The 27,348-nt window shown below is 36.4% G+C and overlaps 1 protein-coding gene and 1 long non-coding RNA gene across 10 annotated transcripts in view; one reads left to right on the top strand and one right to left on the bottom strand.

The window, feature by feature from the left end:
• LOC141568604 (uncharacterized) overlaps window positions 1–15,219 on the top strand; it is a 60,185-nt gene extending 44,966 nt beyond the window's left edge. For 3 of the 9 annotated variants that reach the window (XM_088799359.1, XM_088799360.1, XM_088799358.1), the window contains 4 exons: window positions 1,298–1,611; window positions 7,110–7,126; window positions 8,887–8,972; window positions 11,552–15,219. In XM_088799359.1, coding sequence (XP_088655485.1) covers window positions 1,440–1,611; window positions 7,110–7,126; window positions 8,887–8,972; window positions 11,552–11,579 — 303 coding nt within the window. In that variant the 5' untranslated portion in view covers window positions 1,298–1,439 and the 3' untranslated portion in view covers window positions 11,580–15,219. Of the gene's footprint in view, window positions 1–1,297 lie in introns of all 9 variants that reach the window. The other 6 variants (XM_088799361.1, XR_016021681.1, XR_016021682.1 and 3 more) reach the window with 6 other exon arrangements.
• The window catches only part of LOC148757627 (uncharacterized), a 329,614-nt gene continuing 312,061 nt past the window's right edge, over window positions 9,796–27,348 (bottom strand). The window contains exon 5 of the long non-coding RNA XR_016021683.1: window positions 9,796–9,855. This is a non-coding gene — a long non-coding RNA (uncharacterized LOC148757627). The remainder of the gene's footprint in view (window positions 9,856–27,348) is intronic.

Here is a 27,348-nt window from a genome sequence, read left to right as displayed (position 1 = left end):
TGGGAGCTGAGATGGATGTTTACATTTTTAAATTGTTGAAAAAAATATGACAACAAGAATAAGATTTATTGACACCTGAAAATGATATGAAATTCAAATTTCCAAGTCCTTAATAAAGATTTATTGGAGCCACGCTCATTCATTTACAGATTATCTGTGGCAAATTTCATGCGAAAAATGACAGAGTCAATTCATCGTGAGAGACTGTATGATCCCCAAAGTTTAAATTTTTACCATCTGGCCCTTTGCAGAAAAAGTGTGCCGACCTCTGCTTTTGAATATTCGCTGTGTTAGGACCACGATCACACATTAGGCACCTCTGCACCAAGTACACGGCTGACACACATAAGAGACTGAAGTTTCAGAATAAGACATATATTATAAATTCAATTAAGGACGCTTGTACTGAACAACTACAATCCTAAAACACACCCTTTCTACCTTGAAATCATACCTCAGAATTTTTCCAGTCCAGAACATGTCACCAGAACAGAAAAGTGAGAAAACATAGTCGAAAACAGAATTCTCAATGGTCTGGGTCCAAGTTTCAACTTTGCCCTTTCTGTAGTCTTGAGTAATTTACTTACCCTCTGTAATTCTGTTCCCATATCTGCAAAATGATGCTTAACGCAGGGCTGTTGCAATGATTAAATGAAGTTATGCATATAATAATAATATAGTGACTGAAACTTTGTAAGTTTTCAATAAATATTAGCTAGATATAGTACATATATCTAAAGTTTCCTCACCTAATGTACTCCTTTCAATAGCTTTTTGCCACTGCTTTTGAAGAAAGTGATATTTTAATTAATATAGTTTATAAACTATAAGTATTTATTCATTTTGACCAATCTTGGCCAAACTATGTAGGTTAAAAATATTCTGGACACCAAAACACATTACTATAACATTATAATTAGATGATTTTAAATGTGTGTGTGTGTGTGTGTGTGTGTATTCTATTTAAATGGAAATGAAGAATATCTTCAAAGGAAAAAAGGGTATTTATGTATAAGGAACATGAAAGAAATATTACTTAGAATGCTTTAACAGTTTTAGAATCAGAAACACACGTTTTCATAATATACCATATAGCTTTACCCTAGACCCATATTATATATATATATATATATATATATATATATATATATATATATACACATATATATATATATATTTAAATTAATGTTTAAAAGTTATAAAACATTATATTTAATTTTATAAAATTATTCAAATCTAAAATTCCATTTGTTTCCTCTTGAAATGTTAACATAGCTGAAAATAATTCTTTGGACAGTTATGTTTACTTTAGGTTTTATGAGTCCTCAGAGGATAAGTGAGGAAGACTGCTGTGATTGTGTGATTGCCTGGACGTGGGGAATCACTTGCTATGGAAAACTGGACAAATGCTTGTGCTGCCTCCTGGGACGAGGATGTAAATGAGTAGCTGGTTGCCTTCTGCAGAGACGCCAAGGTCTCCATATTCCTTCAAAGCCAGCGACCGTAGAGGGATCACGAGTCGCTGGGGTAGAGCCCTCCTTTCTCCCCTGTATCGCTCATCTGCTGCCTTTGGAATCCACGGGAGCTGCGTGCTTGGAAGCAGCACAAAAGGTAAGGCGGGAAATAAAACTATGGCCTAGGATTTGTGACGCTCAAGTGACTCAGGCTCATTTGTCCAATCGCTGCAGAACTGAAACATGCTGGACTTAGCACTGATGCCTTCCAGCTCATGGGTTCTAATTCGTTTTACAGAAGCAATCCTGCCCGGCTCTACCGTTACGCTTTTACAGAGAGCTTGCACTTTGGTTCTGTTTGAAATAATTCGTCATTAATTTCATAACACCTGATCTTATCAAATTATGCAGCTACAGGAAGTGTCCCGGCCGCCTTGTGGACAAAATCAAAGTGGTGAAAAACCTCTAGAATACATAATGTTCACGTGTCATAGGAAATGCCCTTCCGAACTGCCAAACCTTCCTCTTCCTTCATGTAAGCAGTTTCTGAAATTGTTCAGATTTCTTTCCTGAGTCGTTAAAAATGGGAATAAGCTAGTCCCTTTGCTTCTTTATTCAGCATACAACAAAATACAGTTAGTTGCGCTTTCTATGTATAAAATTGATATTTTAAAAATCATGTTCTTCTTCACATCTTTTTGTTTCATGGATGCACTGCACATGTTAGTATTGTGTACCTTAGAGAGACCATGTTCTGGGTCTGCTTAATTTGTCATATATATATATATATATATATATATATATATATATATATATAAAAAATATATATTAATTATTTTGTATTGATAGGCTCCTGCTCATCAATTATGAGGATTCTGATTTTACCATTTCAAAAAATAATAATAAAAAAGGGGTGGGGGGACTAAAATGTGTTACATGCACTGGAAACATATATAAGCAAGCCCGAAAATAATTTGTCCTTTGTGACATTTTACAATAGAATGTTACAGATTATTACTGATTAATATGTTGATTTCATTGTTTTTTTACTCTTAATTTGTAACACTGTTGCCCACTTTGATAGGTTTATTTTATCCATCAAAATTAGATCTAGTTGTTTGCAACACTTATTATCATGAAATGCTCACCAACAATAATGGAAGAATTGTATTGCCCTATTCTCCTACAAAGAAAAATTCAGAGGGATTTAAATAAGAAAAGCCAACCATTTAATGAGGAGAGAAAGAAGATAAAGGCTCCAAAATTTAACTTTCATCTATATTACTGATAAACACATAATGAATGTTATATTTTTGTAAATAATTTGTTTTTAAATAATACTCTGTAATTTATTGTAAAACTATCATTGAATATTTCACGTAGGTGTATGGTTATTAATCAGTTTTGATTCAAAATAACACAATCGTTTGGTGTCTCCAGACTCTAGTTACACATTGAGTAGTCCCTTATTTTAAGTCAAACTCCTATCACTAATCATGGAGGAACAAAGATATGTCCAAATTTTGAAGGAACATGGGCGTCCCAAAGCTCAGATAATGAATTTTAGCTCTCTCTGGAGAAAAGACTTTCCTGTATGTAGCCTGGCAATATTCCAAGATTTCTTTTTAAAAGTAACTCCATATGTGTACTGAAAATAAGCTAGTGATGTTTTAAATCAACTGGAAAGAGAGGCTGTTCTTTTCAATATTTTTTTCCTGAGCATAACTTTGAAGTGCAGCATTTGGGGATTAGGAAGGTTTGGGTTACCTGCTGAATGAAGGCATGGAAAATTATTTGAAAGTACCCTTTTTTTGAAACTGTACTTTAAACTTATGAAATATCACCTGTGGTTAAGAGGAGATATGCAATTCAAAGCATTTTTTTTTCAACCTAAAGACAAAGAGTTAATTTTAAATTGTGATTATATTTTCCAAGTGTTCTATGGCTGCAAGATCATAATCAAAAGTTTTTGGTTCACTTATTTTAAAGGCAGGAGATGATGGGGAAGAGTAAATGCTATTAAATTAAAGAAAATATGGGTAAATTTATAATGAGTTACGTACTGTGAGCAAAAGTGAGCCTAAGACCACAGCTTACTATGCTCTAATGATGGTTTCAGAGCAGGTATTTTAAGTGATTTCATTTTCAAATAAATTCAACTTGCATCCATTGCTCGGTAATGTGTTCTGAATTTTCTGGATGCATTTAAGGGCTTGAGAATATATGCATTTCATTGTGAATATTTTTATCTAAGGAAAAATGGCTGTGTTGTCAAATTTGCATCATGTACACGTAAAGAAAAAGGTATTTGAATAAACATTCTTTTTTACAGAAAGCAAAGGAACTGTAGTAACATGTCTTATTTACATGAGAACAATATCCGTTGCCTAATATATCAAACAATCACTTGATATAGTTGGATAGTGTCTAATAGCATTTTGAAAAGATACAAATGGTTATATAGTTAAATATTTACTTTTGTATGCAAAGCATTTCACTATATTCAAACAGGAAGATGCTGTATCATCTTTTAGCAACAATGTAAAATGAGAAAAAAGTGACAAAAATCTGATGCTTACTTAAGTCAATGGCAATTGGGTTAAAAATCATGCTTCAGAGATACTATTAGGTTGGTGCAAAAGTAACTGCAGTTTTTGCAACTGTTTTTAACCTTTTAAACTGCAATTACTTTTGCACCAACCTAATATAAAGACATTACTTCAGAAACTCATTTCCAAAGAAAGTTAATCTGTATCAACAGGTACATTCTTTTTAATTCATATATTATAAATGTATATGTTACATGGCTTATAGCTTATGGTAAACCTGTAACAGTCACTAGAATACATGTTTCCTGAAATCAAGAAATATTTACTGACTGTGCCTGTTGTGGACTGAGGCGGGGGGGGAGGGGGGGTTGAAGTGTAACACATATTATCTGTTGATAAGTGTTAAAGAGAAAAAGGTAACTCGGGGAAGAAGAATATATGTGTTGGTGTGTTGTGTGGGAAGGTTGTTGAAATGTCAGATACAGAGGCTCCAAAGCATCTCTGATGTGGCTTTGAGGAAAGACCGAAGTGGCACATGGGAGTGGATACTGCAGAAAGCTGAGGGAGAGTGTCCCGGCCTCTTGGTACCCCATGAGAATGATGCTGTGTTCTTCAAACAGTGAAGAGGGAATGGTGGCTGTAACTGCATGAATGAAGGTGGGAAGTTCTAGCAGCAGGGGCCTGAGAAGTAACAGAGCCAAATTCAGAGGCGACCTTGAGCACCCTGCCTAGTTTTCGGCTTTAATTAGAGTGAGTAGGAGGGCTTTGAGCGATGAATGACACGATGTGGGTTATGTTTAAGCAGATCACCACTATTTTGAGACTAGACTGATAAGTGGGCGAGGACGGAGGCAGCAAGGCAACTTAGGAAGCCACTGTGACAATCAGGGAAGAGGTGATGGTTTTTTCAACCGTGGATTGTGACCGTGGTGATGGTGGAGATATTAAAAAAGTGGTGGAATATTAAATCTGTGGTATTTTGAAAGTAGAGCCAAGAAGGCTGGGTGACTGATTTTATGCAGAACGTTAGAGAAAAACCAGAGTCAATCATGGCAGGAGATAAGGTTGGAAGGTGGGGGTTCTCACTGACTGTCATGGAGAAAACTGTTCAAGGAGTAGGCTTGGGGACACGAAGTCTGAACTCTGACTTGAACAAGTTAAGTTCGGGATGGCTATCAGCCTCTCAAGTTGAACAGTCCGGTAGTCAACTGTTTATTTAAGTCTGAAATGAATGGGGAGACCTAGAGTTGAAATCTGGATGTGGGACTCATTAGCATATTGGTTGTATTAAAAATTACACTGGGTGAGTACACTCAAGTGAATGCAGTAAGTTCTTATTACAAAGCTAAATATATTCTCTATCAATTTCTTATTTTTATATTTTTCAGATTCATATATATAAAGAAAGCTAAATAGACACACTGGACAATGCATTTTCAAGAAAAAATAGTAAGATACTGACAAATAACGAAAAGGGGAATTTACAGGACGAACATAACGACTCTGAACAATTTATTATTATGTATTGTTTTTGAAAATGTGTATGCCGTATGACTTAAAATTCACACTTATGGGTATATCATAAGAAAATGTTATAAAGAATAATGATTAGATAGCCTCAAAAAGACATACACAAGTATTTTCACTGAAACATGGCAAATGAACATCCATCAGAAGAGAAATGGGAGAATACACGTTAGCATAACCAAACAATGGAATATTATATAGCAGTCAAAACGAAGAAACCAAAACTATGCATATCAACTTTGATCTCAGACATAAAATTGAGAGGAGTAAGCAAAGTACAGAACATTTTATACAGTTTTGAAATCATTTATGTCAGCTAAAAATCATAAATATTATACATATTAAAGATATAGGTTGTGATCATTATATTTACTAAAATGTAAAAGTATGATTGGCCTCAAATGAGATTATAATTATTGCTTCTGGGGCATAAGACTGGAGAGAACATGGAGTATTATATCATTTGTACCAAAAATATAAAATGACCTCATACAACTATGACACAATGTTTTCATTTATTAATAGTGTGTGTTAGCGTATGTTTTCTCCATGTGCATATTTTTACATCTTTTTTATAGACAAGCTCTGATGGTGTGTGTTTGTGTGTGCGTGTGTGTGAAAATTGAATTAAGAACAATTCCAGAAATTGAGTTACTATGCTAGACAGTTGGATTGCTACTAGAACTATTAAATCAATTGTAAAATACTTGGCTTTTAGTAAAGGGTTTTACAAAACTCTATTATTAACTTCTCTCCATGTATTTTTAAATTTTTCTTTCCAGTACTTTCTCATAGTTAAATATAAATTCATAGCATCACCCAGTCCAAAATGAAAAGGGAGGAAACAGGCTACATCTTAAAAGGAAAATTCCAATCCCTACACAACCTGGTTTGAAAACTGAAATAGACATCCTGGGGAGAAAATTCACAAACAGCAGATGTTGTGGTTCACTTTTCAATTGTTGATATTAAACAAGAACACCTCTGAGATCCCACATCCTGTGTTTATGGATTGTAGTTAAAAATGGTAAAATGGTGTATTCTGGTACTTCTAAATATTTTACAATACAAGGCATTTATGATGAAGAATCATTTTACTCACAAAATGTTAGATTTCCTGTGGTATTCTATTTATTTTATCTTGGAAGGAAGCTACACCTTTAACCTGCACTAAATGAGATTGGAAATTATAAGTAGAGTGATACAGGGATTGTGTGAAAAGTATATCTTCAATATAACATGGGGAATATGATTGTTTTTTAATATTGTATATAGTAGGATTCTCAAAATAAATTAATGGAATTAATACATAAATAAGCAAAATCCTCAAACTGAAATGAAATATTAGCTATTAGCAGACATTCTCTATTACAATGATAGATCATACTAATACAGGTATAAAAGTATAGATAAAATAGCAAAATGTTAAGCTTGCCAAGGTCAAGTTAATCTTCTATTAGGTCTAACTAGGTTTACATTCTAGATGTTTTTATAGTTACATGAAGACAAATTATGTTTTTCATAGCTTCTATTTTTAATTCTTCACAGCCATCTTACACATATCTTCTCTTGATTACAGGGTATGAGAAAGTAAAGGTAAGTTTTAGGGGTTTTCTTGTACCGAAAACAAAAGAGTGCACTTGCTGAGGATGTGAACTCTGGCTGCGGATTGGGTCTGAATTCTAGAATCTCTCTTTCATTGTCCTCCCGTTGACAATGAGGCTGGTGGCCCTGTGAAGAGCCAGTGGGATAATCTATGAAGAGACCTAGTGTGTGGTCCCTGGAATGCACTCAGATCTCAGCTAACCACAGCGCCACTGGTCGTGTGTTGGTTGTTGTTGGAAAGCAACTAGTTCTACAAATGGCCTCTGGCTTGCAGCGTCTGCCTCGGATCTCCTTGAACTCATTCTGATTTAAGGATCATTTAGAAAATCACATCTGCTTAGGTCCCTTTCCTAATTAACACCAGTAACCATTTTCAATTACTTTCAGGGCGAAGCCCGAATATCCGTAACACACCCGCTAGGGTCCTGCGTGATATTGCCATTGCCTTCCTCTGTGGCTTCATCTCTAACAATGCTGCCCCACATTTTTTTTTTTTTTTTGCCTCCAGTCACACTTTGGCCTTCCAAAGTCACCAGCCTAGCCTCCTTCCTACCTTAGGACAATCTTGTATACATGCAACCCTTCTACCCAGTTGATTCCTATGTACCCTTTAGATCTATGTTCTAAATTCAATTCCCATGAATCTCCCTGCACTCTCCCTGAAGCTTCCCACCCAGGTCAGCTTCGGTCTACAATGAATACTTCTTCAAGTGTCATGATGAGTTTTACTATGGGGACGGTATTTTAATATATTAACGAAGAGAGTGTTCCACTTAGGAATTATATAATGAGTTAACTCAAGCATCATCACACCCCACCCAAGTGCGCCTGACTATAGAAAGTTCTTCCAGACAGGAAACAGTGAGACTAGGAAGTGGAGAGGTAACAAGACAGCTCAGACCTCGTTGGGTCCCAGGGCGAAGGGTGCGTAGGCAATCGGAACAGCATGAATGTTGGGGAAATTTAAGAGCTTTGGAAATTTAGGGGCTCAGGAAACTTTCTAGGTCTCTTGGTAAAATCAAGACATTGGCCAAGCCCTAAAGTACTTTCCCTCATATCAGACTGAAGCAGCAGGGAAACAAACAAACAAAAGTCTTAATACTGTTTTTAGGCATTTGATCCTGAAATGACTGCAGCCCCAGAATTCTGCAGATAGGTTTCTTATACTTCCCTGCAGAATAGATGTTCCTTAAAGAGATATCACCACTGAAATACGTGGGAGAAAGTACCATCTTGCATTATATTATGGTCAACAATGGACTGTGTATATGGTGATGATGGTCCCGTAAGATGATAACGGAGCTGAAAAATTCCTATCACCTACTAAGATCTTGGCAACCATGAGATTTAGCTCAACACATTATACAAATCCTTACCATTGTGTTACAATTGCCTAGAGTATGCGATACAGTAACATGCTGCATAGGAGCTGTAGGGGAACAGAATTTGTCACCCCAACATATGTCTCTTTGGCATAAGGATTATTTTAAGCAGGTTAATTGTAAGAAACAGAAGATGTGGGAGAATCTCTGAGAACCAATTAGAAGTTACCCTTTGTAAAAGACATTTACATTTGTCCATTTTTAAGGGTGTCTCCCTCTGTACCAAGAAGAAAGGGATGTCCTTATCTCTAGAAACTCTTATCAATGTAAGGGGAAAAGACAAATCTGCACAACAAACTTACCCTTATTTACTGTGCTTTTCCTGTCACCCCCATAACTGACTCCCCCCATATCTTCTTTTGTCTACAGGTGAAGACAGTGTTTAAGGTGGTGGCTTCGGCCATTTTGGAGAGTTACTCAGTTTTCCTGTTCTCTCCCATCTCCCAGGTATCCAGGTGGTATACATGTTATTAAACTTTTGTTTGGTTTTCTCCTAATAACCTGTCTTTTATTACAAGATTGTCTCAGCCAAGAACCCAGAACGGTACAGGGAAAATTATTTCCCTCCCCCACAGAGCAAAAGCCTGTACCACACAGCCTAGGTGTGTACAGGCTGTCCCATCCAGGTATGTGTAAGCGCACTCTGTGATCGCATGATGACGACGAAATCACGTAACGACCTGTTTCTCAGACCACATCCCTGTTGTTAAGCAGCTCATGACTATAAAGCAGAAATACACAAAGAATGGGGCTGAGGGGAAACTACTGAGGATGTTTCAGCAAATGGAAGGCATGAATACACCATAAAATATCTCTACCATCGCCACCACAGCCACCATACAGGTGATGGTGACCATTATGTCTGGGCTGGCACACCAAGCATTCTCAAAAATTTGGACAAATACTCAGAGAAAATGCTTCCACTAATTAATTAGGGGCCAGAATGTAATTTAAATTCAATTATAAGAAGATAATACAGTTATTTGGTTGCAACACAGAATTATTGACTATATGGGCTCTCTAAAATTGTGGAACTCCATGCTAGACTATAAGCTCTATAAAGACAGGAACCTTTTCTATCTTACTCATGCTTATATTGTCACAACACAGTACACGCTCCGGCACAAGGAAGTAAATACATATGTTTTGCTTGGATAAATAGTGGAAATAAATGAATGGTAAGTATATGGTCTACTGGGTATGGACGGGAGGCATTATGTTACGGAAATATACACTTGAATTAAAACTTAGATAATATGAAAAGATTCCTTGACTTACCGTCAAAGATGTCACCACCCGACCTTTGGCTACTTGGCCAATCTGGTCCTCAGTTGTCACCTGTGTAAAATTAAGATAATAATACTTATATTACTGAGTATTGAGAAAATTAAGATGAAATAAGGTATGTACACCATGTATAAGGTTCATTTACTTAACCTTTCCATTTTTCTCTTTAAATTAGAAAACATTATTTTTCTTAACTCTATTTTGTAGAAAATAAAACAATGCCTATGCTTTCCTTTGGCAGAATATATATAATCATTTGATGCCAACTAAAAGTTCTTTATAATTGAAAATAGTTCTTTATAGATAAATATATCTGAGGAAATTCTCTTATTGGTACATAGGGAGTTAGGTCAACACTTCGCCAATTACTCACTGCGCTTAAGTTATTCTCTGAAAGTATTTACAGAATTATCATATCTATTTAGTTTTATGGATTAATGTTCATGGAATTATTCTTTTCGGAGTCAAATGATTTTTAGAAATTAAAAGAAAAACAACTACTTTGCACTCAGAGAATCTGACTAAGCTACATTTAGGGGCTGAATTGTGTCCCTTCCCCCCACCCCCCCAACCAAAAAAAAATTATAGGTGGAAGCCTTAACCCCAACCACATCAAAATGTTACTTCATTTGTAAATAGAGCCTTTAAAGAGGTAATTAAGTTACAGTGAGACCATTAGGATGGACCCTAATTCAATCTGACTGGTGTCCTTATAATAAAAGGAGATTAGGACACAGAGTCACCAGGCACAGAGAAAAGACCACATGTCAGAGAGAAGGCAGGCTGATGCAAGCTAATGGGAGAAGCCTCAGAAGAAACTGAACTGGCTTACACCCTGATCTTGAACTTCCAGCCTTCAGAACGATGAGAAAACAAATTTCTGTTCTCTAGGCCACCCTCGTTTGATATTTTGTTACGGCAGCACTAGCAAATGAATAGTTACCATCAGCATTATTTTTCTATAACAAAATTTTAATTTACAAAATCACGACATTTAAATACCACTTGAGCTAAACATGGTCCAGGATTTCATTTCTGGGTATACGCCCAACAGAAATGTATGCTAACGTCCTCTATAAAGATATTCACAGCAGCCTTATTCCTAATAGCACCAAAGTGGAAATAACCTAAATGTGCATCAATGTGAAATAAGATAAACAGATTGTGGTATATTCACCAAATGGAATATAGCACAAATTAAATGAAAAAGAAAAAAAAATACGGATAATACTGATCTATGCCACAACAAAGATGACTTACCAAATATATTTTGATTGAAAGAAGCCAGACACTACTGAATAGATGCCATATGATTTTATTTAAATGAACTTCATAAAAAGCCAAAAGTAATTTGAGATGATAGAACTCAGACTAATGATTACACTGGGTAAGTGGGCAGTGAATGGGAGAGGGAGGATAAGGAAGGGGCGTGCTGAAAATTTGTGTACATGATGGGGTCGGTGGTTACATGAGTGGGTATATACACATCAAAAAAAAATCATGGAGCCGAACACTTAATCTTAGTTTTATGTAAGTTATACCTCAATTACAAAATAAAAAATAATATCGTTCATTTTGTGCTATTTTTTTAAAATGTGTACTTCAGAATAAACAGATCACTGTGTATATAACAAATCTCTAGCTCATCTTTAATTTGGGATGTCTAAGTTGGGCAGGGACAGGAAGGTACAGATTTTGCTTAGGTAACTTTCTTGAAAGTCATTTTTTTTTTTTTTTTTTTTTTTAGGTATGATAAAACTTTCCTAAACACTTGAGCTTCCACACCCTTTCTTTGCGCATGTCACTCACTACCTATTGGCTCAGGATACCCTGTCTGTTCTCCAGCCCTGTACCTCTCGTATGGAAAACTACTTCTTCTTCCAGATACCATGGAATAGTCACCTCTGCCTCCTCTCTGAGTCCTCTTTCCCCTGCCTCAGGCAGAGTTAATTAGTTGCCTATATTCGTGAACTTCTTATACTATATTGTAATCAGTTTCCATGTGCATGTTCCCTGCATGTAAAAAGATGCCCGAAGTGTTTGTTGAATAAATAAATTAATGGCATACATTGTGTATGGAGTTAACCATGGGGCAGGGGTAGGCTCTTTGAATTATATAAGAGAACATTGTTTCTTGGATCATAAAAAAGTCATCCTCCTTTATTGCTCACATGGTAATTTGTGCATTTCTTCTGATAGCTTGAATCAAAGTATAATTTATACGTCAATCTCCCCTGCATGCTATAAAATGCCACCAGTGCAGCACTGTACTTTATTTATTCTTATTTCCCCATTACTGCACTTAGTTCCATTATACACGGCAGTTGGCACTTCATAAATGTTTGTTATATGATTATGAATCAATGAATTTAGACGCAGCCATTTAAACAGTGAATGCAAAATGCTGCCATAGTTTTCCATTCATGAGATTGGCCATACTACTTGTTAACATTTTCTAAGCTGAGTTCAAAAATTTTGAAGGTCTTTCCTACCAGAGTATAATTTGTATCAGAAAATTTGAAAAGTCACTCGTGGGTACCAAATGTTTCCTAATAAATAATGAAAAACAAAAGGTATTTCTGAGAACCTATCTCAAAAACAATATAAGAATTATAAAAATAAGTTTAACTTTGTATTTTGAAAAATCCAATTTTCAGTGCTAAGTCAGAATAAAGAAGAAATAAAAATATTGATTTGAGGACATATACATAGTATATTTCAACTAAATCATCCTAAGTGCTATATGACATCGTTCACTTTGTCTTTGATTTGAGCACAATTTGAGCATAATTACAAATAAGAGAGGGTGAAAGGGATCAAATATATGGTGATGGAAGGAGAACTGACTCTGCGTGGTGAGCACACAATGTGATATACAGACGATGTAATGCAGAATGGTACACCTGAAACCTATGTATGTTACTAACCATTGTCACCCCAATAAACACTAATTTTTAAAAAAATAGTCATTTGAAGAATATTAAAGGGTTTAATTAATTTTATCAATATTATTTCTTGATCCTTTAATAGCCATCTATTGCCATCATATTTGTCCGATATTCTCCATATATATTAACTGGTATAAATAAGATCTTCATTTGCAAATGATATCAACTATAATTTGAACATTTTATCCAACATCATTTCATTAACTGTAAGAAATCCTACAACTTGTTCAAGATTTACAGTTCATCTTTACAAAGAGTTGGTGGTGTATTCCTAAAGTTTTAAATAGACAGCAAATTTTGAATGATCAGTCTTATAAGAGTTATGTTAGTAAACATTCTTTTATAATGATATTTGCTTCCCTTCATAACCTCAGAACTGTGGATAATAATAATACAGGTAACATATACGCATATAATAAATAGTCAGATGCGCAATCTATGGAATAAAATACATGCAGTATAAGTGAGAATATATATTCACATGTATGTGTTTATTGATTTCTTACTAATTTCCAAGCAGTTTTCTTCATCATTTATATAGGTCCCTTTTCCTCTGTACAATAATATAATACATATTTTTGCTCTCATTGTTCAAATTAAAAAAATTTAGGTGAATTAAGAATCTTGCCCAAGAGGTGGAGGCAGAATTCAAACCAGGAAGTTCTGAATTGTCTGTTTCTTGACGATTTCGATACATCCAATGATCTATAACTATCCTTTGATATTTTTTTATAACTCTAGCTAACCCTCTCTCAGACCAATCTCAATTGATAAGGTTTAAGGGAGACATGTTAAGTGATCTCTTGATGTCTACACCTTCAACGTCTACAATACATTAATAATGAACTATGTTCGCTGTAACCATTAGTTTCAATAATTATAGAATATTTCTGAAACTTTTGTTTTTCCACTGCACATCAAAAATTTCCATTTTAGTATGTAAACTTATTTCTAAAGAACACTGACTAATACCTTATAAAAAGCAGTTTGCAAAATGTTGGCTAAAAAGAGGAGCTTTATTTGCCCTTAATTGTTTTATTCATCTTTCCTCAGACGCCATTTGGAATATAACTGTGTTCAAAATCAACCTGATTGTACATCCCTTCACTTATTGACTTAAAAGAAATAGATGATTCTTTATATGATGCATTATTCTTCAATACAATTTATCTTTAGAACAGATTTTCAATGCCACTCTTATGGATGTGAAAGAAAACTTTCAATGATATCCAGTAAACCCTATCCCATTGCAAATGTTCCTCTTAAGTAGGAAAGTTACATGATACCACTTAGGAACTTTTAACAAAACGTTTTCATTCCAATCAGGCAACATGCAACCACAGCCAGGATTTTTCTTCTTTCGGTGCAATAAGACTCAATTTGTGTGACAAGCCTAGACTGACTGGACAACAAAATATTATGATGTCAATAGTCACACTTTTACAAGGTCTTGTCTTTATAACCACTTAAGTGCCAATCATAAACCCAAGGCAGACTGCAATTTACGTCCCATATATTAACAACCAACCACATTTTACAATCTAAAAGGAAAACAAATTTGACATTTTTCTAAAATACAGAAATTATCCTGAAACATTGGAAGGATTTTTTTTTTTAATAACAATCTCTGAAACTAGGATGAGACCGATAGAAGTAGTTAAATATTTCATTAAGCTTTAGTATCTTCACAATTTGTGTCAACTTTGCTCTATCTTTATAGAAAGTGAAACGAGCTTACTATAGATCTAATTTCCAGAGATCAGAAAAAGAATTTCGATAAAATTAAGTAATTCAATAGTTGTAGGAAAGCACATTGGAAGTACCTACTCCTGTTTGGCCTCCTGGCATCAGGAAGTGGCATAAAGCCCCATGAAAACACAGTATTGCTCAGGAAACCAGTAGGTTGATGTAAGTGGAAATTCAATATAAACTGGTTTGACAAATGTGGGGAAATTTAACATTGAGCCTGTGGGAGTTTTGGCCAGACTTTTAAATTTGATTGATAGATTTCAGAATGCTATATATATGGATTCAATACAAGTGGGTACCGTGGTATCATAAAAGCAATATTATCAACTAAAGAAGTTGCAGAATTCTATCTCCTGGGCATTGGATGTGTAATGTCTTTTTAGCTACTAGAGTTCACTGTTGCAATCCACTCGTTTGTACCTAGTCTGGATGTGGTTTTGCAATTGACGTTTCTTTCTGAGCCTCTTACAGGTCTTCTTTTCATCATATCAGCATTTGGTGAAGTACACTGAGGACAATGTCTTCTACTATTTTTTGTTTGATTACAGTTTTATTTTCTAATGCTATTTAAAAATTCAATAAATAAAATGTCTTCTAACATAGTTTCTTCAAGAAATTTGTTTCAAATACAGTATATGTCCTTGCAGGTATTCACTTTGATCTAATGGAAAACAAAACAATACTAAACTATGTTAATACAAATCGTATTTTAAATGAGGATTTGCTTTCTTTTTTCTAGCCACCCTGGGGAATACCTACAAATGTTTTGTCATTTTAAAGTCAGAAGCGGTTAAAACAAAATCAGTAGCCATGAATGTGGCCTCAAACTGCAATTTCAAAATACATCTCATATCCCACTCGTTTCTGTGGTAGTTTACGTGGTGGTTCTATCATATAAACATATGCATATGTGAGAGATATTATCAGACTCGTAATATACTTCACTATTATAGCACACCCTTTCTATCAAATATGTAACCAGTATTTTAATATTAAAAAATACAAGTTAATAAATCATATCAACGATCAAACATGCTGGAAGTGGGAGTTTCTGAATAATTTTCCACAATAGCACACGTAAATTTAAAATGAAAGAAAATGGATCACTCCAGTTCATACTATTAATTGTAAGATCGACTACAGTTATGAATTAGATTAGTTCTAGAAATTCAGATTATTAATACGTCTCAATTGTAGGTCAATGGAATAAATGTGTGAAAAAATATATGTATACGGAAATATATATACACACATATATCTGTATGTGTGAATATATAAACAAGCGAATGCAAATTTATTTTCTTTTAGATTTACATTTACCCAAATATTAAAATAGCAGTTACAGAATCAATACGTAATTTACTATTTTGAGTGTTGAATCATATGTCCAGATTTGAAAGAAGATTTTTGCCCAGTTAAAAAGTATGTCTGTTCATTCTCTGCTGATCTGAAAGCAATCCACACAAACTGAAGTCTCCAATTCTAAGTTCTATTTCAATAAGCTATATTGATATATAAATTATTATAGAAACGTATTGGGCCAGCATTCAATGTTTTTCAAAAGGAATTCCTAAACTATTTTATTAGTGTTTCCAATGAAGGCCAACTCAGATTTTGAGCACCTGTATAAGGCACTTCGCATGAATGGAGCTGGTAAGACTGGAGGTTGTTCTGGGTGAGTCAGTGAGTGGGTGGTGGGCGAAGGTGGATGCCACTCTAGTAGTGGTGGTCGTCTGGAAATGGAATCATCCTCTCAATTTTGCTTGTAAAATAACCTGGTGGCACGCTTTCTTGCTAATTTCATCAGAATCCAAGTGGCACAGGCCATTTACCACTGTGAATAGTCAGTGAGTTATAGTTGTCAATTGCCACCTGTATCGCATTGTTGGAAATGCCAATCAATCAGATCCGAGCTGTGGAACTCTGACAAACTGCAGGAAACATTTCGAACACTGCTGAGTGGGTTCAGGACGATGGGGCTGGTGGCATCGTTTCCCACCAGCAATGTGGTGGTGGGGACCAGATCTGAATAGGTATGCGTTTCTAAACACAGTTCTATAGTAATTACCCAAGTTTACTTTGTTCTCCTACCTAAAAGTCATAGAGAAAATACATTTTTTTCGGATTTATTTTAAATTTTTCATCTTACAGCTACAATAGGAAGTTATTTATTTAGATTTATTTTACATCGTTTTAATTTTTTGTTGTTGCTTACTTTTAAAGTGACCCACTCAAGAAATTTTCCAGAAAAAAACACACCAATTAAGTTTGTGATGAGTGGGTTTAAAAGAGCAAGATGTTGTTATTATCAATTACGCAGCAAGACATGGCCCAAATATATGAGTCAATCTTCTTGTGCTACATCTTAATCAATTTAGAACCACACACGTGATGTTATGTCCCGATTTCCTGCATCCTTTTAACACATCCAAGGTTACTGATCTTCCTGATATATCAGACCTCAGTTTTCCTGTATGATTTTGCTCTTTACCTCAAGCCTCAGGAGTTCTATTCTCAGTTAAGAGGAGAACTCTTCACTGAAATCCTTTGAGAATAGAATCCAAACTCTGTTTTGGGTCTCTCGTTGAGTATCTTAGATAGCATTGGGTTATTTGGGCGGGGTGGGGGGGGTTGGTTGGTAGTTTAGTTGCAAAATAATCAAGTATTGCATTCATAAATTTGTTTTGCTCTCACTGTACCAGTATAAAACTCACTGTCTCCCGGCCACTGAGGTTTCTGATGAACAAGCTGTTGACAGACTTATGGGAATTCCCTTGTAAGTTAGAAGCTTTTATTTTTCTTGCCTTTAAGATTCTCTTTTTGTTGTTGATTTTTGACTCTTGTATTATAATATGTCTTGCAGAGGATCTCTTTAAATTGTTTTGGTTTTCTGACCTATGAGCTTTATTAACTCACGCCCAAGATTTGGGACATGATTCTCAGTCATTCTGTAAATAAGCTTTTCCTGCCTTCTCCCTCTCTCCTCCCCCTGGAGCTCCAATGACTCACAAATTGGTTCTTTCGATGGTATCGCATAGATCATGTAGGCTTTCTTCACTCATTTTCAGTCTTCTTTCTTTTTGCACCTCTGACTGGATAATTTCAATCGATTTATCTTTATGCTCACTTATTCTTTCTTCTGCTTGACCAAGTTTGATATTGAAGCCCTCTATTGAATTTTCCAGTTTAGTCATTGATTCCTCAGCTCCAAATTTTCAAAAAACGTTTTCTAGCTCTTCGTTGAGCTTCTCATTTTGTTCTGTGTTTTCCTGGTATCATTAAATTGCTTACCTGTGTTTTCTTGCAGCTCTCTGAGCACAATTAGAACAATTATTTTGCATTATTTGTTGAGTAGTTCCTGCAGCTCCTTCTTTTGGCTGAGGGTGGGGTGGGGGGAGCAGTTCCTGGAGGATTACTATATTCTATCGGTGGTGCCACGTTTCCTCGATTTTTCATGATCCCTGTAGCCTTGTGTCGGTGTCGGCACATTTGAAAAAGCAGTCACCTCTTCCAGACATTATTCAATGACTTTAGTAAGGGAAGACATTCTCTTGCAGGTGGTGGCATGCTGGCACAAGCTGTGACTCTGGGTCTAGTGGTGCATTGTGCCAAGTGCAAGGGCGTGTGATGGCACTGGGTCCTGGGGTGCATGATGTCTCTTTGGCTCAATCCACTAGGGGGGTCACAGCATCAACAACTGTGTGGAACTTGGCTAGCACTGCAGGGGGCCCAGAGAGACTGCAAACACTGTTGGGTCCTTCTCACCATCTCCAGGTCATGTGGCTAAAGACCAGGTCAGGCAATGCTGGTGGCCAGAGCTAGTGGTGTGCACACACTTAGCTGAGTGGGCCAGCTGTAGGGCCCTGCAGCAGCAGGGACAGGTTGCAGACACACATGTAGTTGTTGCAAGCGGCAAGAACAGTGACAGACTGAGCACACTGGTACCTGCAGGGACCCTGGCTGTCGGCGTGTGCTACTGTGGCTGCTGGGTCTTGCTGCAGGCACATGGCTGCGGAGGCTTGTGATGGCATCATGCTGGTGGTGTTGCTGGGGCACAGCTGGCGGTGCGGTGCTACAGGCCAGTGACCGAACATAGGGCCTGACTGGTGCCCACAGCTGGCTGCTGGGGCCTGGACTCTTGGGCTTGCTCTTGCTTGGCTGCACAGAGTATCCCTGGGCATGTGCACACTGTGGAGGCCAGTGACAGGTGCCGGGCCAGCACTGTGCAAGTATGCAGCTGGAGGGCGAGCTCCAAGTGTGTGCACGGTGGCGGGTCAGCTGCAGGGATCTAGGCTCATGCAGCGTCACAGGCCTGGGTTTGCTGCCAGGAAGTTCCTGGGGTTCCAGTAATGGCAGGTGGGGGCGGGGAGGTAGCAGGGAGGGACTCAGGTGGTGGTGTCAGCAAGCATGAATACTTGTGGGGCAGAGGCTGGTGGAATCCGCAGGGGGTCCTCAGCAGCTGTGACAGTACTTGGTTCCTTCTGCAGTGGCTTAATCTGCTGGGATCATCTGTAGGCTGGTTCTTGTGAACGCTAATCATCCCGCTGCACCGCTGCTTCTGGCTGCCTCTGCTTTTTGTCCTGGTTGCCAGTTAAATGACTCAGCTTTCCTGGGCTGGGTGGCGTAATATTGAAGTGAGACCTTTGTGCAGAGCCCCCAAAGGCTGAGGAAGCTGACTGCTCACCCTACTCTTCCCTTCCAGGTGGGGGTAACTCTAGCTGGAGAGTTAGTTCCCTCTTGGCACTGAGCAATGCCGGCATGGGAGATGGGACGATGCAGGTGAAAGTTTTCTTCTAATTTTTTTGCTATGTTGCTGAAGTTTCCCAAGTGGACTCCAACCAGCACTCGCCCAGAGCTGTTTTTGTTTGCGGATAGCTGTCTAGCGGTTGAACTTTGGAGGTGGCTGGGGTGTCGGGTGGAGGCTGAGTACCCGGCTGGGCTCTCTGATGCCACCATCTTCGAAAAAGGACTTCTGTGTACTTTCACAGTTAGAACTTGATCAGTGAGCTTATTGTAATTAAATTCATCTCAGATGTTCAACTTCAGAACATTTTTTTTCTTCCATATATTTTATTTTTATTTATTAATATTTAAAATTAGTTTCAGGTGTACAAAGCAACATAATAGACACTTACAGGCCTCACAAAGTGATAACACCCCCCCAATATACTACCCCTCTGACATCGTATATAACTGTTACTATAGCATTGACTATCTTCCTTACGCTGTACTCACCTCCCGTGGCTATATACATATATATATATGTGTATACACATGTGTATATACATATATACACACATATATACATACATATATGTATATATGTACATACATATATGTGTGTATATATGTATATGTATTTAATTATAGTTGACATAAGAACATTTTTATTATATCAGTTTAGTCTACAATGTGCAATCTGCAAATTTGATGAGTCCATCTTCTAAGTATTTCAAGGAACAGATGAAAACATGCCAGCCTAAGAATTCTCCTTGTAGATTGATGATATTTCCAGTAGTCCTATTCACTGCAGCTTAGCGTTAAGTGCAGAGACGCAGGGTACAGGGTGCCTGCATTTGAAAGAATGTGTGCTCTATTGTTCTCAATAGCTTTGTGGTATTTGCTCTGTTGTAAAATGGGGAGTAAAATGAGGGTCTATCTTGTAAGGTTGTGGTGAGGATTACATGGTAAGATACACAGAACTGTGACAGACATATGTTAAATGGACAATAAATAGGACTGTTAATAATATCATCGCTCTTCAAACATCTACAAATCTACCTATCCCATTTGACATCCATCTTTTCTTATGTACATCACAAGAGATAATTATTTCAGAGAATACGCAATGAAAATATAGAGTGCTTAGTTTGAAAAGGGTTGCAATTTCAAGTTTTTTTTTTATCTTTTCTGTTAACACGTCTTAGAATGTGGTAATTTTTAAATTTCTACGTGTGTGACAACACCTGGCTATCGTAGATGACATTTTGTGTAGAATTTTTATGTATGCTCTCTGCTTTCATCAGAATATTGATCTAAAGCTTTAAGTGTCTTGAAATATTTTTACATTATTGAGACAAAATAAGAATTAATTTTGTCTGATTTAATAATGCAGCATGTTGTAAGGATCTTTCCAAAATGGAAATTGCTCACGCTTTCATTTTATTATCTATTACATAATATTAACATACATAACAGATGAGTCTCAGAAGAGTATAATATTAATTTTGATTTGACTTTGATTAGATATATATTATCTCTTCCATTATGTATTATCCACAGCAAGACTATAATAGGCTTTTTTGTATAATAATCAAAGATTTATTACAATTTATTACAAAGATTTATTAATAATTTAAAAAGTATCAATGGTGCCATGTATTGAATTATGATTTTTTTAAAAAGGCTAGTTTGGGTGGAAAATGTTATCAACTGTGAGAAAATGCTGTTCCTTATAAAAAGAAGCAGTGTCTTTTAAATCTACACCATTATTTGAAAAATATGAATATTTGTATTGTTCTTCAAAAGCTGTAGGTAGAAAGATAATACTGAATACATACCAATATTTTTGCTGTCATATATTTCCTGGACAGCCCACTTCAGAACAATCATACACTGTTAATCATTCCTTATAAAGGGTTACTGCTTATTGAATATTTTTATGTCCATTTCCTCAATATTTCAGATTTTTAATTAGTAAAAAGGTACTAGATCAGCACTGACATATTTAAAAAAGAATTAGGAATAATTTGAGAAAACACTGGATTTAGAAATTCTTTTCTCTGTGTTTCTTTGTGCCGTGGAAGAGCTCAGTTGCGCAGAACATACTCAGTTCCCTTTCGCACACCTGGCCACAAAGTGAGAAACGTTCATTACATGTTGTTTCTCTCAGGTAATTCTTGTGATGCCCAATAGAGAAATCTGCAAGCTGGCTCCCTGCTTTCCTCCTGAACACTGAATTATGGAAACTGCAGATGTGCAATGCATCCTCCTGGACACAAAGGCACAATGAAGGAAAATAATTCAGATGACATGGTCTACTTTACTCTCAAATTAAACACTCCTAGATAGAGCTGCATTTTAATATGAAATAAATTTCCACCATATTGACATCATTTCAGGGAAAATTTTGAATCAATCCTATGGGTGCTCTTTTTTTTCTATTATATTTGTGACATTTATGTCACATGTGAAATGTCAATCAAATAGATAACACTTGGAGTTAAACTCTTTCAGTCAACTAAGAACACTGAAGCTAGAAATGGGAAATGTGTAGTGGAAAGACACAAAGCCTTTTTTGAGGACAAACTAAGATTGTCTCACTGCCTTTTTCATGGCATTACATTCATTAGCCCTTTAAACCTCAGTTGTTCATAACACCCCAGGCTTATTCTTTCCCTTCAGTCTTTGTCTTATAGAAGGGTTAAAAGACATTATAACATGCACTCTCTGCGTATACAATTATCACACAGGCCATCCCACCCAGTAATCCTTTGTACCATCTTAGAAAAATGGAAGCTAAGCTGCAAGAGGGAAGGGATCCTGTTTTTAAATATCTTTTGATTCCATGCCGTCTCACCCTCAATCACACAACTTTTGTACATGTTCAGTAAATGCCCACTTGGTCATAAATTAGTTGAATTAGACCCCGTAAGCTTTTTATCTTCTATCAGGAATACACCGCCACTGAGGGAACGTGTTTCATAGACCACAATCCTGAGAGTCAGACAACAGAAACTACTTCTTAGGTAGAAATCTGAAGAATTACCTGAAAGGAGAATATACCCTAAACAGGCCAAGGGTAACTTGGGAATAAAAGAAAAGCAAATAGCGATTGTTACATCTAAAACAAACAAATAAATAAGCAAACAGACAAAAACCCCTCAGTCTTTCACAGTGTGACAAGTCTGAAATCATTGTCTGTCATTAGTAATGACTTTGAACTACTAGATTCAAAATCGTGAACGGTCTAACAGGGCCAAGTAATCTTTATAAAGGATGCACAGTAAAAATCTTAATATTCATCAAAGTAGATAATGAAATTCTACTCGAAGCAAGTTACGCGACATCAAAATTGAACAGGGTAGGCGATGACATATATACACACAATTATAAAACATAAGAAAATGCATAGCATATAAAGCTAAACATAACAAGTACCCATTCCATTTTTATGGAAAAAAAAAGAAAAAAAAGAAAAAAAAAACCTGACTTGAATTAAAACAACCTCTGGAGGTAGACTAATGTATATAATAAAAAACGAGTAAGTGTAAGGCGTGGGAAAAGTTCAGACATTCCTTCCGCATATTGAATCAATTAATAGCATGTACAAGGAAACCCTGATTATTTGAAGGAGTGGAGAAAAATGACTTGATTCTTTACAAGTAGTACAGACTATTATTAGTATTCCAGATAGACTGTGTTGTAGAGAGTCCATCAAAAGCTTTGATCTGTCTGCATCCACAGCTGGAAACTGTGCCCGGCTCTGGAAGCAGCGCCATCTGACATTCACCTCCTTCAGCAAAGGGAGTTAGTTAATGGTTGCAAATGTTAATCAGTGGATCAAAGCACAAAAGTGAGTGAAATTGGGTTCTTTAAAAAATCTGATTTCATTTCCTTTGGACCAAAACAATTAAAATATTCATAATTCACTTTTCAACTTACCCCATACTCTTATCTCTCTCTCTCTCTCTCTCTCTCTTTCTCTCTCTCTCTCTGCCCCCCTTCATCCTTTTTCTTTCTCTCGCTTTCTCTTTTCCTTTTCTTCCTTCTGAAACATTGTATTTTTACTACCTTAAAGAATACCAGTGTTTCAAGTTATCAAACAGTTAGTTAAATCACATATAATTTTAATATGTACACCATACACACACACACATATATATATATATATATATATATATATATATATATATATATATCCATTCCCAAAGCTGTTGGAAACTCTTTTAATAATAGAAACGTACGGCACCTGACTGAATCACAGCTATCATACTGGTTTGAGTTCTTACATCTGACAATGACAATGGCACCACTGCTAACAAGCCAAAACAAGCAAACCAGCATTTCTGTCTTACTTCTTTTGTGCCCAGACATTCTCGCACTTTCACAACTGTCGGCTGAGGGAGTTTCTAAATCATGCTGGGATTCCATAGTTTTAAAAAGGAAATCTTCCCCAAGATAGTCTTCTCACATTTTAAAGAGTCAAAAGGGTGGTTGTTATAATAGAAAAGTATTTCACGGTCAATGGCAAGAAATGCAATAACAGCAATAGAGAATTTTGGTGAAAGTCTGAGAATCTGTGTTTGAAAATGTGAACAAAGAGTGAAAATAACTTGTCTAAACTTCCCTCAGTGCAGGAGAACTGCGGTTTGCACACACCTAACTGCATAATCCATGATGCTGATCCAGTTATAATGACCACATTTCTAGCTGAATGATTGCTTTCTTAAGTATTTAAAATTTGTTCATGAAAAATTAAGGGGACATTCATGCAATTAACAAATTCACAGAGGATACATCAGAAACCACCCCTCACAAGCATCACTCCGCCTCCCTCTGAGAATTCCTGCACTCGCCCTTTCCTAGCCCCCCAATCTTCCCCTCCAACTGTTTTCACTTCTCAAGCACTTAGTATTTTCCAAGCTTTTTCACTTCCATTGTGTCAAATACCTTGGGACATGTTTCATTGTTTTGGAGTATCAGGCCTACCTATACTAGAAGCATTGATCATTCTTTAACCTACAGGGTTTGAAATTTGTCATGTGGGCCATGCTTGCTTATTAAGTACATAAAAAGCAGGTACTGTTTTCCAGCTTTGGTATCATATGACACTTGATGTGATGGAAACTATACGTACAGTTACCCTCCAGGGTTCATTCTAATGTTAGTGACAATGTTATTTAAATTTTAATATTACAATTTTAAATTTAAATACGTGATACTGAATAAAAAATGTGCTGTAACATTACTGTCTCCATTCCTAATCCCCAAATGGGTGAAAGTCGAGGAAGTAATTATGTCCCATTTCTCAGAATCGAAGCACTATGGCCTGCTACCTACCATTTGATCAAACTATCCCAGCATTCCAAGGCTCTTCAACTGTTTACAAGCGGCTCATGTCTAAACTCTCTGGGAAATATTTTGCCTCAAAACAGTACATGCCCTCATAGTACCTCACCGTTTTCTACTAGCGCTCACATAATTTAGTATCGATGACAGATATATGTTATGCATTCATACAAGTTGTTTTATTGTGACTGCTTTGTCACATTGACTTTTTAGTTTTATTAATAAAAGACCAAAGATGTGAAGATCATTGGAATATGTACCTAAGGCAGAGTTAGTCGGGCTAATCAGTGCTTTTTTAGCTTCTGAAAATATACATGACTGACTAATAACACGTGTATTCCCATAAGCAAACTTTTTGAGGTTCTCGGGATTCCCCTCTGAATTTTGATGATTTTTGTTGTTGTTGTTGACCATTTTGTGTTATCACCATTATTTTTCCCCCTCTTCTATGAGATGTACTTGCACGTGTTATCAAACTTCCTTCTTAGTCAATCTTATTTTTTGGGTCATCCCAGTTTTTGCAAGTCCTTTTCATTCTTGTAACATATATATTTGATAAAGGATAGTCTTTCATAGCATTTTGTAGGAACTATTTGCCTTAACAGTGCAATATGAGGATGCTTTTCTGAAGATTTAGAGTAGCTCCATTTCTGATTCTCCTTAAATTGCCACACAACGTACATGGAAGACATTCAATATATTGTCATATATTAATTTAAAAAGTTACTATATGTACATTTGCATGTATATAATTTAACTCAGGAAATGATGTGGAGTTTTCTGAATTAGCAAGTTTAATCCATTCTGTCTGCCATTAAAATCAGACCTTGAAAAGGTCTCGAGGCCTTAGGGATGTTCACTTTTCCTGTCTTTTCTGATGTTTGCGGACTGGGGAAAAAGGAGATTGCTTTTGTTGTCGTGATTGTTGATTTCACAATGCACGAGAGCAAACTTTCGGGAAGCCTATGAAAGCAACTTGCTAAACCCTTCCTGATTTCCAGTCTCTTTAACCCTTTCCTCCCTCTGGATTCCTGAATCGAGATTAACCCTGCACCCTCTCTCAGCACCTCTGGCCAACACTCCACTACCGAGCACCCTACTGCTCTGTTGCCCTTGATGCTGAATTTGGAGCTGACTGCATCTGTCTAGGCTGCACATGTAGGCTTCCTTTCTGGACAAAATTTGAAGGAATGAGCTGCACGGTGTGGGGTCACCACATTCTTGGTTTAAGTGTTAGCTCTGCAGCTTTATGAATATAATTAGACAGATCTAGTCAATATCCTCTGACCTCAACTTCTCTACTATTACAATAGATGTGACCGTGCCTCTTTTTTTTTTTTTTTTTTTTTGGTAGGTGGTTGGAATATTAAATGAAATTACTGTTAGCTAAATGCCAAGGTAAGCACTGAATAAATTGGAAGTATTATTTCCCTCAGAAAAAAATGAGCCATTTTCCTGGAATAGTGTTTCTAAATCTCTAGTGCCTTGTGAGATTTGACTTTGCTGAATAAACAGATGGTTACATGAGTCTAGCCTATTTTTTGTAGTCTAATCCACCCTGGTGATATAAGTCTTCTATCAAGGACTCTTAATGGATTGTTAAACAAAAATAAACAGAGTATTATCTTAGTGTTGGCTCACTTTTACTAATAGTCAACTAGTTTTTATTTTTCATATTTATTAGTACCCATTAATTGATCACGGTAATGAGACTTCTAATGCAATAAAGACAAAGCACTGTTATTTTATGACAGTTTTCCCACTAGATTACTTTACTGGTCATCTATTTTTGTATCAGCATTTCCAGAGATTTGAATGATGAAAGGTTAAAAATCAATGGCATTATCTGTCAGGATAAAACCATGACCATTATTAAGCTTTTCATAGTTACTCTCTTCTGGAGCATTTTAGGGAGAGCATTTGTCAGAGCCACACATATTTGGGGGTAAAAAGAACTGTACTTCAGGCTACAATAGCTGTGAACGGAAACTTGTCAAATAAGGACTCAATCTGCTCAGATGGGACATCCAGCCGAACCTTCGAGACACTCTTCCGTGTATAATTCTAGTTGAACTTTATCAATTTTGTCCCCCAGAGACATCTTGTCCATCCCTAGGGCATGAACTCAGGCCCCAAAGTAATGACCGTAACTTTTTGTTTAGCTTTTCATAAGCCTATTTCTTTTTCAATGGAGAGAAAATATCCCTTGATATATTATTTAACAATAATACAGGACAATTCCTACTATCAATTTTTAGATCATGTGCCCCTTGAATTTTTCTCTTTGGCCAAGTTCATGCACAGAGACAACTTTGGAAACAATTTAAGCAAAACAATATGCACTTGTTGAGTGGAACTATTTACGTGTGTATGCAGATTTCACCCACCCACATGATGGCAAGCTCCTCCCTGGGTCACAAAACCCTAAGAGCCCCTGTCATTCTGATCTCTGGCTCCTATACTGACAAGTGTAATTTGGAATCAGAGTTGATTCTGTGGATCATTCTTTGGGAGGTTCTGAATCCGTTAGGACACATATTCCTTAGCAATCTACCAGAGAATTTGCAGACCTTATTAACATTCTTGTAAGGGAAGACACTGACAAGAGGTTATTTAGGCCAGAGCACTGCTTGGAAGCACTTGTCAAAGCTTTGATGATGACATGCATACCTTTTGGACTACTAGCTTAAAGCAGAAGTGTGTTCTACGTCTCAAGGAATCATGGTTTTGCTATGAAAAGAAATTACGGAAGAATGAAAAAAAGAAACAAGAAACA

Source organism: Rhinolophus sinicus, chromosome 7, assembly GCF_057876585.1.
Source record: "Rhinolophus sinicus isolate RSI-liver-muscle chromosome 7, RSI-T2T, whole genome shotgun sequence".
NCBI classification, from domain to species: Eukaryota; Metazoa; Chordata; class Mammalia; order Chiroptera; family Rhinolophidae; genus Rhinolophus; species Rhinolophus sinicus.
Note: the sequence above shows the minus strand (reverse complement) of the source record. Positions and strands in the feature narration are given on the sequence as shown.